This window comes from Dendrobates tinctorius, unplaced genomic scaffold (assembly GCF_039654945.1).
Source record: "Dendrobates tinctorius isolate UK_male_01 unplaced genomic scaffold, ASM3965494v1 ptg000403l, whole genome shotgun sequence".
Taxonomy (NCBI): Eukaryota; Metazoa; Chordata; class Amphibia; order Anura; family Dendrobatidae; genus Dendrobates; species Dendrobates tinctorius.
The window spans coordinates 407,035-420,575 of NW_027362068.1; the positions used below are offsets into that span (position 1 = coordinate 407,035).

A 13,541-nucleotide genomic window follows, 5' to 3' on the forward strand; every position below is an offset into this window, starting at 1 on the left:
GTACATGGACGAGATGCTTCACAAGCTCTTCCATGCTGTCCGACGTCTCGCTCTGAATGGATTTCACCCAGGACATGCAGTTGTTCTCAGCCTCTATGCGTGTTCCTGGAACGCTGCCCACACTCAAAACACCACGTGTGAGAGTTTGACACACTTAGCTGCTTCTTCAGGTAGACACAGGAACACTTTCATCGTGAAACAGCAGTGTTTATTAAAGTCAGCACAGACCAAGGCAGGTTTCAAAAAACAAAAGCAGAGTCTTCCTGGCTTAACGGAAGACAAAACAAAGTGCAACAGAGTCCTTTTCTCTGCAGTTTCCACCGTCAGACACCTGGCATTGTCCTCTGCTCCTCCTGGAGCCACGTGGGAATGTTCCACCTCCCAACACACACCACAGACTGTCTCTCATGTCGATGTATTTAACCAGGACCATGTGATGATCACATGATCGTGACATCACCGCAGGTCCTGCTAGTACACGTTGGTGTTGGCTCTGCAAGAAGGGATACAGTGAACACCCTCCCTCCCACTCTGTGGGTCCTCACATAAAACCAGCCCATTGTAACATTAACCCTCTCAGCACTTAGCGTGCTGGAGGCAAAAACAATCTGGTTCTACATGACTGACTGTAGAATATGCAGTAGCACGTAGCTCCCTTCATACACTGTGCCAGTTACAGTCACAATATACACAGTTGTGCTCAAAAGTTTACATACCCCAGCAGAATTTTTGCTTTCTTGGCCTATTTTCAGAGAATATGAATGATAACACAAAACTTTTTCTCCACTCATGGTTAGTGGTCGGGTGAAGCCATTTATTGTCAAACTACTGTGCCCCCCACATCCACCTCCGGGGGCTTCTCTGTCCTCATCTACATCCATAGACATTAATATGGAGAAAGTATGTGCCCCCCACATCCACCTCCGGGGGCTTCTCTGTCCTCATCTACATCCATAGACATTAATATGGAGAAAGTATGTGCCCCCCACATCCACCTCCGGGGGGCTTCACTGTCCTCATCTACATCCATAGACATTAATATGGAGAAAGTATGTGCCCCCCACATCCACCTCCGGGGGCTTCTCTGTCCTCATCTACATGCATAGACATTAATATGGAGGAAAGTATATGCCCCCCACATCCACCTCCGGGGGCTTCTCTGTCCTCATCTACATCCATAGACATTAATATGGAGAAAGTATGTTCCCCCCACATCCACCTCCGGGGGCTTCTCTGTCCTCATCTACATCCATAGACATTAATATGGAGAAAGTATGTGCCCCCCACATCCACCTCCGGGGGCTTCTCCATCCTCATCTACATCCATAGACATTAATATGGAGAAAGTATGTGCCCCCCACATCCACCTCCGGGGGCTTCACTGTCCTCATCTACATCCATAGACATTAATATAGAGAAAGTATGTGCCCCCCACATCCACCTCCGGGGGCTTCACTGTCCTCATCTACATCCATAGACATTAATATGGAGAAAGTATGTTCCCCCCACATCCACCTCTGGGGGCTTCTCTGTCCTCATCTACATCCATAGACATTAATATGGAGAAAGTATGTGCCCCCCACATCCACCTCCGGGGACTTCTCCATCCTCATCTACATCCATAGACATTAATATGGAGGAAAGTATGTGCCCCCCACATCCACCTCCGGGGGCTTCACTGTCCTCATCTACATCCATAGACATTAATATGGAGAAAGTATGTGCCACCCACATCCACCTCAGGGGGCTTCTCTGTCCTCATCTACATCCATAGACATTAATATGGAGAAAGTATGTGCCCCCCACATCCACCTCCGGGGGCTTCTCTGTCCTCATCTACATCCATAGACATTAATATGGAGTAAGTATGTGCCCCCCACATCCACCTCCGGGGGCTTCTCTGTTCTCATCTACATCCATAGACATTAATATGGAGAAAGTATGTTCCCCCCACATCCACCTCTGGGGGCTTCTCCGTCCTCATCTACATCCATAGACATTAATATGGAGAAAGTATGTGCCCCCCACATCCACCTCCGGGGGCTTCTCCATCCTCATCTACATCCATAGACATTAATATGGAGGAAAGAATGTGCCCCCCACATCCACCTCCGTGGGCTTCTCCGTCCTCATCTACATCCATAGACATTAATATGGAGGAAAGCATGTGCCCCCCACATCCACCTCCGGGGGCTTCTCCGTCCTCATCTACATCCATAGACATTAATATGGAGAAAGTATGTGCCCCCCACATCCACCTCCGGGGGCTTCTCCGTCCTCATCTACATCCATAGACATTAATATGGAGGAAAGTATGTGCCCCCCAGATCCACCTCCAGGGGGCTTCACTGTCCTCATCTACATCCATAGACATTAATATGGAGAAAGTATGTGCCCCCCACATCCACCTCCGGGGGCTTCTCTGTCCTCATCTACATCCATAGACATTAATATGGAGGAAAGCATGTGCCCCCCACATCCACCTCCGGGGGCTTCTCCGTCCTCATCTACATCCATAGACATTAATATGGAGGAAAGCATGTGCCCCCCACATCCACCTCCGGGGGCTTCTCCGTCCTCATCTACATCCATAGACATTAATATGGAGGAAAGTATGTGCCCCCCACATCCACCTCCGGGGGCTTCACTGTCCTCATCTACATCCATAGACATTAATATGGAGAAAGTATGTGCCCCCCACATCCACCTCCGGGGGCTTCTCTGTCCTCATCTACATCCATAGACATTAATATGGAGAAAGTATGTGCCCCCCACATCCACCTCCGGGGGCTTCTCTGTCCTCATCTACATCCATAGACATTAATATGGAGGAAAGCATGTGCCCCCCACATCCACCTCCGGGGGCTTCTCCGTCCTCATCTACATCCATAGACATTAATATGGAGGAAAGCATGTGCCCCCCACATCCACCTCCGGGGGCTTCTCCGTCCTCATCTACATCCATAGACATTAATATGGAGGAAAGTATGTGCCCCCCACATCCACCTCCGGGGGCTTCACTGTCCTCATCTACATCCATAGACATTAATATGGAGGAAAGTATGTGCCCCCCACATCCACCTCCGGGGGCTTCACTGTCCTCATCTACATCCATAGACATTAATATGGAGAAAGTATGTGCCACCCACATCCACCTCCGGGGGCTTCTCTGTCCTCATCTACATCCATAGACATTAATATGGAGAAAGTATGTGCCCCCCACATCCACCTCCGGGGGCTTCTCTGTCCTCATCTACATCCATAGACATTAATATGGAGAAAGTATGTGCCACCCACATCCACCTCCGGGGGCTTCTCCATCCTCATCTACATCCATAGACATTAATATGGAGGAAAGCATGTGCCCCCGACATCCACCTCCGGGGGCTTCTCCGTCCTCATCTACATCCATAGACATTAATATGGAGGAAAGCATGTGCCCCCCACATCCACCTCCGGGGGCTTCTCCGTCCTCATCTACATCCATAGACACTAATATGGAGGAAAGCATGTGCCCCCCACATCCACCTCCGGGGGCTTCTCCGTCCTCATCTACATCCATAGACATTAATATGGAGGAAACTATGTGCCCCCCACATCCACCTCCGGGGGGCTTCACTGTCCTCATCTACATCCATAGACATTAATATGGAGGAAAGTATGTGCCCCCCACATCCACCTCCGGGGGCTTCACTGTCCTCATCTACATCCATAGACATTAATATTGAGAAAGTATGTGCCCCTCACATCCACCTCCGGGGGCTTCACTATCCTCATCTACATCCATAGACATTAATATGGAGGAAAGTATGTGCCCCCCACATCCACCTCCGGGGGCTTCACTGTCCTCATCTACATCCATAGACATTAATATGGAGAAAGTATGTGCCACCCACATCCACCTGCGGGGGCTTCTCTGTCCTCATCTACATCCATAGACATTAATATGGAGAAAGTATGTGCCACCCACATCCACCTGCGGGGGCTTCTCTGTCCTCATCTACATCCATAGACATTAATATGGAGAAAGTATGTGCCCCCCACATCCACCTCCGGGGGCTTCTCTGTCCTCATCTACATCCATAGACATTAATATGGAGAAAGTATGTGCCACCCACATCCACCTCCGGGGGCTTCTCCGTCCTCATCTACATCCATAGACATTAATATGGAGGAAAGCATGTGCCCCCGACATCCACCTCCGGGGGCTTCTCCGTCCTCATCTACATCCATAGACATTAATATGGAGGAAAGCATGTGCCCCCCACATCCACCTCCGGGGGCTTCTCCGTCCTCATCTACATCCATAGACATTAATATGGAGGAAAGCATGTGCCCCCCACATCCACCTCCGGGGGCTTCTCCGTCCTCATCTACATCCATAGACATTAATATGGAGGAAAGTATGTGCCCCCCACATCCACCTCCGGGGGGCTTCACTGTCCTCATCTACATCCATAGACATTAATATGGAGTAAAGTATGTGCCCCCCACATCCACCTCCGGGGGCTTCACTGTCCTCATCTACATCCATAGATATTAATATTGAGAAAGTATGTGCCCCTCACATCCACCTCCGGGGGCTTCACTATCCTCATCTACATCCATAGACATTAATATGGAGGAAAGTATGTGCCCCCCACATCCACATCCGGGGGCTTCACTGTCCTCATCTACATCCATAGACATTAATATGGAGAAAGTATGTGCCACCCACATCCACCTGCGGGGGCTTCTCTGTCCTCATCTACATCCATAGACATTAATATGGAGAAAGTATGTGCCACCCACATCCACCTGCGGGGGCTTCTCTGTCCTCATCTACATCCATAGACATTAATATGGAGGAAAGTATGTGCCCCACACATCCACCTCCGGGGGGCTTCACTGTCCTCATCAACATCCATAGACATTAATATGGAGGAAAGTATGTGCCCCCCACATCCACCTCCGGGGGCTTCTCTGTCCTCATCTACATCCATAGACATTAATATGGAGGAAAGTATGTGCCCCCCACATCCACCTCCGGGGGCTTCTCTGTCCTCATCTACATCCATAGACATTAATATGGAGGAAAGTATGCGCCCCCCACATCCACCTCCGGGGGGCTTCACTGTCCTCATCTACATCCATAGACATTAATATGGAGGAAACTATGTGCCCCCCACATCCACCTCCGGGGGGCTTCACTGTCCTCATCTACATCCATAGACATTAATATGGAGGAAACTATGTGCCCCCCACCTCCACCTCCGGGGGGCTTCACTGTCCTCATCTACATCCATAGACATTAATATGGAGGAAAGTATGTGCCCCCCACATCCACCTCCGGGGGCTTCACTGTCCTCATCTACATCCATAGACATTAATATGGAGAAAGTATGTGCCCCCCACATCCACCTCCGGGGGCTTCACTATCCTCATCTACATCCATAGACATTAATATGGAGGAAACTATGTGCCCCCCACATCCACCTCCGGGGGCTTCACTGCCCTCATCTACATCCATAGACATTAATATGGAGAAAGTATGTGCCACCCACATCCACCTGCGGGGGCTTCTCTGTCCTCATCTACATCCATAGACATTAATATGGAGAAAGTATGTGCCACCCACATCCACCTGCGGGGGCTTCTCTGTCCTCATCTACATCCATAGACATTAATATGGAGGAAAGTATGTGCCCCCCACATCCACCTCCGGGGGGCTTCACTGTCCTCATCTACATCCATAGACATTAATATGGAGGAAAGTATGTTCCCCCCACATCCACCTCCGGGGGCTTCTCTGTCCTCATCTACATCCATAGACATTAATATGGGGGAAAGTATGTGCCCCCCACATCCACCTCCGGGGGCTTCTCTGTCCTCATCTACATCCATAGACATTAATATGGAGGAAAGTATGCGCCCCCCACATCCACCTCCAGGGGGCTTCACTGTCCTCATCTACATCCATAGACATTAATATGGAGGAAACTATGTGCCCCCCACATCCACCTCCGGGGGGCTTCACTGTCCTCATCTACATCCATAGACATTAATTTGGAGGAAAGTATGTGCCCCCCACATCCACCTCCGGGGGCTTCACTGTCCTCATCTACATGCATAGACATTAATATGGAGAAAGTATGTGCCCCCCACATCCACCTCCGGGGGCTTCACTATCCTCATCTACATCCATAGACATTAATATGGAGGAAAGTATGTGCCCCCCACATCCACCTCCGGGGGGCTTCACTGTCCTCATCTACATCCATAGACATTAATTTGGAGGAAAGTATGTGCCCCCCACATCCACCTCCGGGGGCTTCACTGTCCTCATCTACATCCATAGACATTAATATGGAGGAAACTATGTGCCACCCACATCCACCTCCGGGGGGGCTTCACTGTCCTCATCTACATCCATAGACATTAATATGGAGGAAAGTATGTGCCCCCCACTCCACCTCCGGGGGCTTCTCTGTCCTCATCTACATCCATAGACATTAATATGGAGGAAAGTATGTGCCCCCCACATCCACCTCCGGGGGGCTTCACTGTCCTCATCTACATCCATAGACATTAATATGGAGGAAAGCATGTGCCCCCCACATCCACCTCCGGGGGCTTCACTGTCCTCATCTACATCCATAGACATTAATATGGAGGAAAGTATGTGCCCCCCACCTCCACCTCCGGGGGGCTTCACTGTCCTCATCTACATCCATAGACATTAATATGGAGAAAGTATGTGCCCCCCACATCCACCTCCGGGGGCTTCACTATCCTCATCTACATCCATAGACATTAATATGGAGGAAAGTATGTGCCCCCCACATCCACCTCCGGGGGCTTCACTGTCCTCATCTACATCCATAGACATTAATATGGAGAAAGTATGTGCCACCCACATCCACCTGCGGGGGCTTCTCTGTCCTCATCTACATCCATAGACATTAATATGGAGAAAGTATGTGCCACCCACATCCACCTGCGGGGGCTTCTCTGTCCTCATCTACATCCATAGACATTAATATGGAGGAAAGTATGTGCCCCCCACATCCACCTCCGGGGGCTTCTCTGTCCTCATCTACATCCATAGACATTAATATGGAGAAAGCATGTGCCCCCCACATCCACCTCCGAGGGGCTTCACTGTCCTCATCTACATCCATAGACATTATTAATATGGAGAAAGTATGTGCCCCCCACATCCACCTCCGGGGGCTTCTCTGTCCTCATCTACATCCATAGAAATTAATATGGAGAAAGTATGTGCCCCCCACATCCACCTCCGGGGGCTTCTGTGTCCTCATCTACATCTATAAACATTAATATGGAAAAAGTATGAGCCCACTTCCGGACGTTACACCTGGGCGAGGGGCAAGGGAGGAAAAGGGACATTAGGGGAGACGAGGGATGGGACAGCGAATGGACATTTTATATCGGGAGAAATTGGTCAGAAGGGTAGACCAGAATTCATAGAATCATAGAATCGTAGAGTTGGAAGGGACCTCCTGGGTCATCTGGTCCAACCCCCTGCTCAAAGCAGGATTCGCTAAATCATCCCAGACAGATGTCTGTCCAGCCTCTGTTTGAAGACTTCTATTGAAGGAGAACTCACCACTTCTCGTGGCCGCCTGTTCCACTCATTGATCACCCTTCACTGTCAAAAAGTTTTTTCTAATATCTTATCTGTGTCTCCTCCCATTCAGTTTCATCCCATTGCTTCTAGTCTTTCCTTGTGCAAATGAGAATAAAGATGATCCTTCTACAATGTGACAGCCCTTCAGATATTTGTAGACAGCTATTAAGTCTCCTCTTAGTCTTCTCTTCTGCAAGCTAAACATTCCCAAATCCTGCAACCTTTCCTCATAGGACATGGTTTGAAGACCGGTCAACATTCTAGTCGCTCTTTTCTGAACTTGCTCCAGTTTGTTGATCTCTTTTTTGAAAAACTGGACACAGTATTCCAGATGAGGTCTGACCAAAGAGGAGTAGAAGGCAATAACGACTTCACGTGATCTAGACTGTATGCTTCTGTTAATACATCCTAGAATTGCATTTGCCTTTTTTGCTGCTGCATCACACTGTTGACTCATATTCAGTCTGTGATCTATTAGTATACCCAAGTCTTTTTCACATGTGCTGTTGCTTAGCCCTATTCCTCCCATTCTGTATATGCTTTATTCATTTTTATTGCCCAGATTTAGTACTTTGCATTTTTCCCTGTTAAAAAACATTCTGTTAGTTGCTGCCCACTGCTCCAGTTTATTTATATCTTTTTGATTCTTCTCTCTCTCTTCTCTAGTATTAGCTATCCCTCCTAGCTTTGTGTCATCAGGAAATTTTATCAGTTTACCCTCAATTCCTTCATCTAAATCGTTGATAAAGATGTTGAACAATACAGGGCCCAGGACAGAGCCCTGTGGTACCCCACTTGAGACATTCTTCCAACTGGATGTGTAGCCATTTACGACCACTCTTTGGGTCCGATCACTAAGCCAGTTATGAATCCACCTAACAGTTGCCTTGTCCATTCCATACTTAGCCATTTTTTCAATAAGGATTGTGTGAGATACTTTGTCAAATGCTTTGCTGAAGTCAAGATATAATATATTTACAGCATTTCCCTGATCCACCCAGTCCGTGATTGTCATAGAAGGAAATTAAGTTAGTCTGACATGACTTATTAGTTACAAACCCATGCTGACTCTGTTTAATCACTTCATTCTTATCCAGGTACTGACATACATGTTGTTTAATAATATGTTCAAAGACCTTTCCTGGTACAGAAGTCAGACTCACCAGTCTGTAGTTGCCTGGTTCCACCTTATTCCCCCTTTTTCAACCCCTTTTCATGGGTTGGGGCCACGTTAGGGCTAGGGCCACGATAGGGATAAGGCCACGTTAGGATTAAGGCAAATTAGAGTCAGGGACACGAGAGAGTCAGGGACACGAGAGAGTCAGGGACACGAGAGAGTCAGGGACACGAGAGAGTCAGGGACACGAGAGAGTCAGGGACACGAGAGAGTCAGGGACACGAGAGAGTCAGGGACACGATAGAGTCAGGGACACGATAGAGTCAGGGACACGATAGAGTCAGGGACACGATAGAGTCAGGGACACGATAGAGTCAGGGACACGATAGAGTCAGGGACACGATAGAGTCAGGGACACGATAGAGTCAGGGACACGATAGAGTCAGGGACACGATAGAGTCAGGGACACGTTCACATTTCTGTATACAGGATCAGACAGACAAAGTTCAATTACAAACAAAACACAATACATCACAGAAACAAAGGGATCAGATCAGACCCCATAAAAAAAAACTTAAATCCAAGTGGAAAATAGACCCAATTTTCTATTCCTCTAAAAATAAACTGACTGGACTGAGTCATAAAGGAGAGAAGGCGACAACGATAGCGGGATATTGCTATAGATCACAAGCTTTAGGCGCCATCAGCCCTTTGACAATCTATTGGCACGACGCTAGAATAATGTACGGCACGTCGCGGACACAGGAGGGGAAGAAAACCACGTAGCACGGCAATCGGACATTTCCACAAATAGACTCTCAGAGAAACAAAGACAGTTACCTTCTGCATGCAGATGTCTGCAATGATGGAGAGTGGGATGGTGAGGCTGAGGGCCAGGGTGCCGACCAGAGAGGAAGTGAGGAAGCAGCCCCTGAAAAACAGAAAAATGGGAAACGTCACTGGAGAGCAAAACATTTACACATTACGGACATCACCACAGATGGGAACCATACAGGACCGCAGCGCCATCTAATGGTAGAGTCTGGACTGACTGCACCTTCACGTGCCGGAGAATGTCCGCTGTAATGTGAGGAGACGACACTGACTATAAAGGAGACACAGGACCGCAGTGCCATCTAATGGTAGAGTCTGGACTAACCGCACCTGCCGGAGAATGTCCGCTATAATGTGGAGGAGACGACACTGACTATAAAGGAGATACAGGACCGCAGTGCCATCTAATGGTAGAGTCTGGACTAACCGCACCTGCCGGAGAATGTCCTCTATAATGTGGAGGAGACGACACTGACTATAAAGGAGACACAGGACCGCAGTGCCATCTAATGGTAGAGTCTGGACTAACCGCACCTGCACGTGCCGGAGAATGTCCGCTGTAATGTTCGGAGGGTGATTAGATGTGTGGGGCAAATATTGATGCTTTATACTACATAAAAGAGTCGTGTACATTCATGCAAGATGACAGTCACTGCCAAATACAAATATTGGTTAGAAAACCGGCTCCATCATCGCTATATGGGAGGAATCGCTCAGGACAGGATCCGTCATCACTATATGGGAGGAATCGCTCAGTACAGGATCAGTCATCACTATATGGGAGGAATCGCTCAGGACAGGATCTGTCATCACTATATGGGAGGAATCGCTCAGGACAGGATCAGTCATCACTATATGGGAGGAATCGCTCAGGACAGGATCTGTCATCCCTATATGAGAGGAATCGCTCAGGACAGGATCAGTCATCACTATATGGGAGGAATCGCTCAGGACAGGATCTGTCATCACTATATGGGAGAAATCGCTCAGGACAGGATCAGTCATCACTACATGGGAGGAATCGCTCAGGACAGGATCTGTCATCACTACATGGGAGGAATCGCTCAGGACAGGATCTGTCATCCCTATATGGGAGGAATCGCTCAGGACAGGATCTGTCATCCCTATATGGGAGGAATCGCTCAGGACAGGATCTGTCATCACTACATGGGAGGAATCGCTCAGGACAGGATCTGTCATCACTATATGGGAGGAATCACTCAGTGCAGGATCTGTCATCACTATATGGGAGGAATCACTCATCGCAGGATCCGTCATCACTATATGGGAGGAATCGCTCAGGACAAGATCTGTCATCACTATATGGGAGGAATCGCTCAGGACAGGATCTGTCATCACTATATGGGAGGAATCGCTCCGGACAGGATCCGTTATCACTATATGGGAGGAATCACTCATCGCAGGATCCGTCATCACTATATGGGAGGAATCGCTCAGGGCAGGATCCGTCATCACTATATGGGAGGAATCACTCATCGCAGGATCCGTCATCACTATATGGGAGGAATCGCTCAGGACAGGATCTGTCATCACTATATGGGAGGAATCACTCATCGCAGGATCCGTCATCACTATATGGGAGGAATCGCTCAGGGCAGGATCCGTCATCACTATATGGGAGGAATCGCTCAGGACAGGATCCGTCATCACTACATGGGAGGAATCGCTCAGGACAGGATCTGTCATCACTATATGGGAAGAATCGCTCAGGACAGGATCTGTCATCACTATATGGGAGGAATCACTCAGCGCAGGATCCGTCATCACTATATGGGAGGAATCGCTCAGGACAAGATCTGTCATCACTATATGGGAGGAATCGCTCAGGACAGGATCCGTCATCACTATATGGGAGGAATCGCTCAGGACAGGATCCGTCATCACTATATGGGAGGAATCGCTCAGGACAGGATCTGTCATCACTATATGGGAGGAATCGCTCAGGACAGGATCTGTCATCACTATATGGGAGGAATCGCTCAGGACAGGATCTGTCATCACTATATGGGAGGAATCGCTCAGGACAGGATCCGTTATCACTATATGGGAGGAATCACTCACCGCAGGATCCGTCATCACTATATGGGAGGAATCGCTCAGGGCAGGATCCGTCATCACTATATGGGAGGAATCACTCATCGCAGGATCCGTCATCACTATATGGGAGGAATCGCTCAGGACAGGATCTGTCATCACTATATGGGAGGAATCATTCATCGCAGGATCCGTTATCACTATATGGGAGGAATCGCTCAGGGCAGGATCCGTCATCACTATATGGGAGGAATCGCTCAGGACAGGATCCGTCATCACTACATGGGAGGAATCGCTCAGGACAGGATCCGTCATCACTATATGGGAGGAATCGCTCAGGACAGGATCTGTCATCACTACATGGGAGGAATCGCTCAGGACAGGATCTGTCATCCCTATATGGGAGGAATCGCTCAGGACAGGATCTGTCATCCCTATATGGGAGGAATCGCTCAGGACAGGATCTGTCATCACTACATGGGAGGAATCGCTCAGGACAGGATCTGTCATCACTATATGGGAGGAATCACTCAGTGCAGGATCTGTCATCACTATATGGGAGGAATCACTCATCGCAGGATCCGTCATCACTATATGGGAGGAATCGCTCAGGACAAGATCCGTCATCACTATATGGGAGGAATCGCTCAGGACAGGATCTGTCATCACTATATGGGAGGAATCGCTCCGGACAGGATCCGTTATCACTATATGGGAGGAATCACTCATCGCAGGATCCGTCATCACTATATGGGAGGAATCGCTCAGGGCAGGATCCGTCATCACTATATGGGAGGAATCACTCATCGCAGGATCCGTCATCACTATATGGGAGGAATCGCTCAGGACAGGATCTGTCATCACTATATGGGAGGAATCACTCATCGCAGGATCCGTCATCACTATATGGGAGGAATCGCTCAGGGCAGGATCCGTCATCACTATATGGGAGGAATCGCTCAGGACAGGATCCGTCATCACTACATGGGAGGAATCGCTCAGGACAGGATCTGTCATCACTATATGGGAAGAATCGCTCAGGACAGGATCTGTCATCACTATATGGGAGGAATCACTCAGCGCAGGATCCGTCATCACTATATGGGAGGAATCGCTCAGGACAAGATCTGTCATCACTATATGGGAGGAATCGCTCAGGACAGGATCCGTCATCACTATATGGGAGGAATCGCTCAGGATAGGATCCGTCATCACTATATGGGAGGAATCGCTCAGGACAGGATCCGTCATCACTATATGGGAGGAATCGCTCAGGACAGGATCCGTCATCAGTAAATGGGAGGAATCGCTCAGGACAGGATCTGTCATCACTATATGGGAGGAATCGCTCATCGCAGGATCCGTCATCAGTATATGGGAGGAATCGCTCAGCGCAGGATCCGTCATCACTATATGGGAAGAATCGCTCAGGACAGGATCTGTCATCACTATATGGGGGAATCGCTCAGAACAGGATCCGTCATCACTATATGGGAGGAATTGCTCAGGACAGGATCCGTCATCACTATATGGGAGGAATCGCTCAGCGCAGGATCCGTCATCACTATATGGGAGGAATCGCTCAGGACAGGATCTGTCATCACTATATGGGAGGAATCGTACAGGACAGGATCTGTCATCACTATATGGGAGGATTCGCTCATCCCAGGATCCGTCATCAACATATGGGAAGAATCGATCAGCGCAGGATCCGTCATCAGTATATGGGAGGAATCGCTCAGCGCAGGATCCGTCATCACTATATGGGAAGAATCGCTCAGGACAGGATCTGTCATCACTATATGGGAGGAATCGCTCAGGACAGGATCTGTCATCACTATATGGGAGGAATCGCTCAGGACAGGATCCATCATCACTATATGGGAGGAATCGCTCAGGACAGGA

General features: G+C 48.8%; 1 protein-coding gene across 9 annotated transcripts in view; it reads right to left on the reverse strand.

Moving 5' to 3' along the window:
- The window catches only part of SLC35F5 (solute carrier family 35 member F5), a 172,731-nt gene that overhangs the window by 26,186 nt on the left and 133,004 nt on the right, over positions 1-13,541 (reverse strand). For all 9 annotated transcript variants that reach the window (XM_073563838.1, XM_073563840.1, XM_073563833.1 and 6 more), the window contains one exon: positions 9,588-9,678. In XM_073563838.1, coding sequence (XP_073419939.1) covers positions 9,588-9,678 — 91 coding nt within the window. The remainder of the gene's footprint in view (positions 1-9,587; positions 9,679-13,541) is intronic.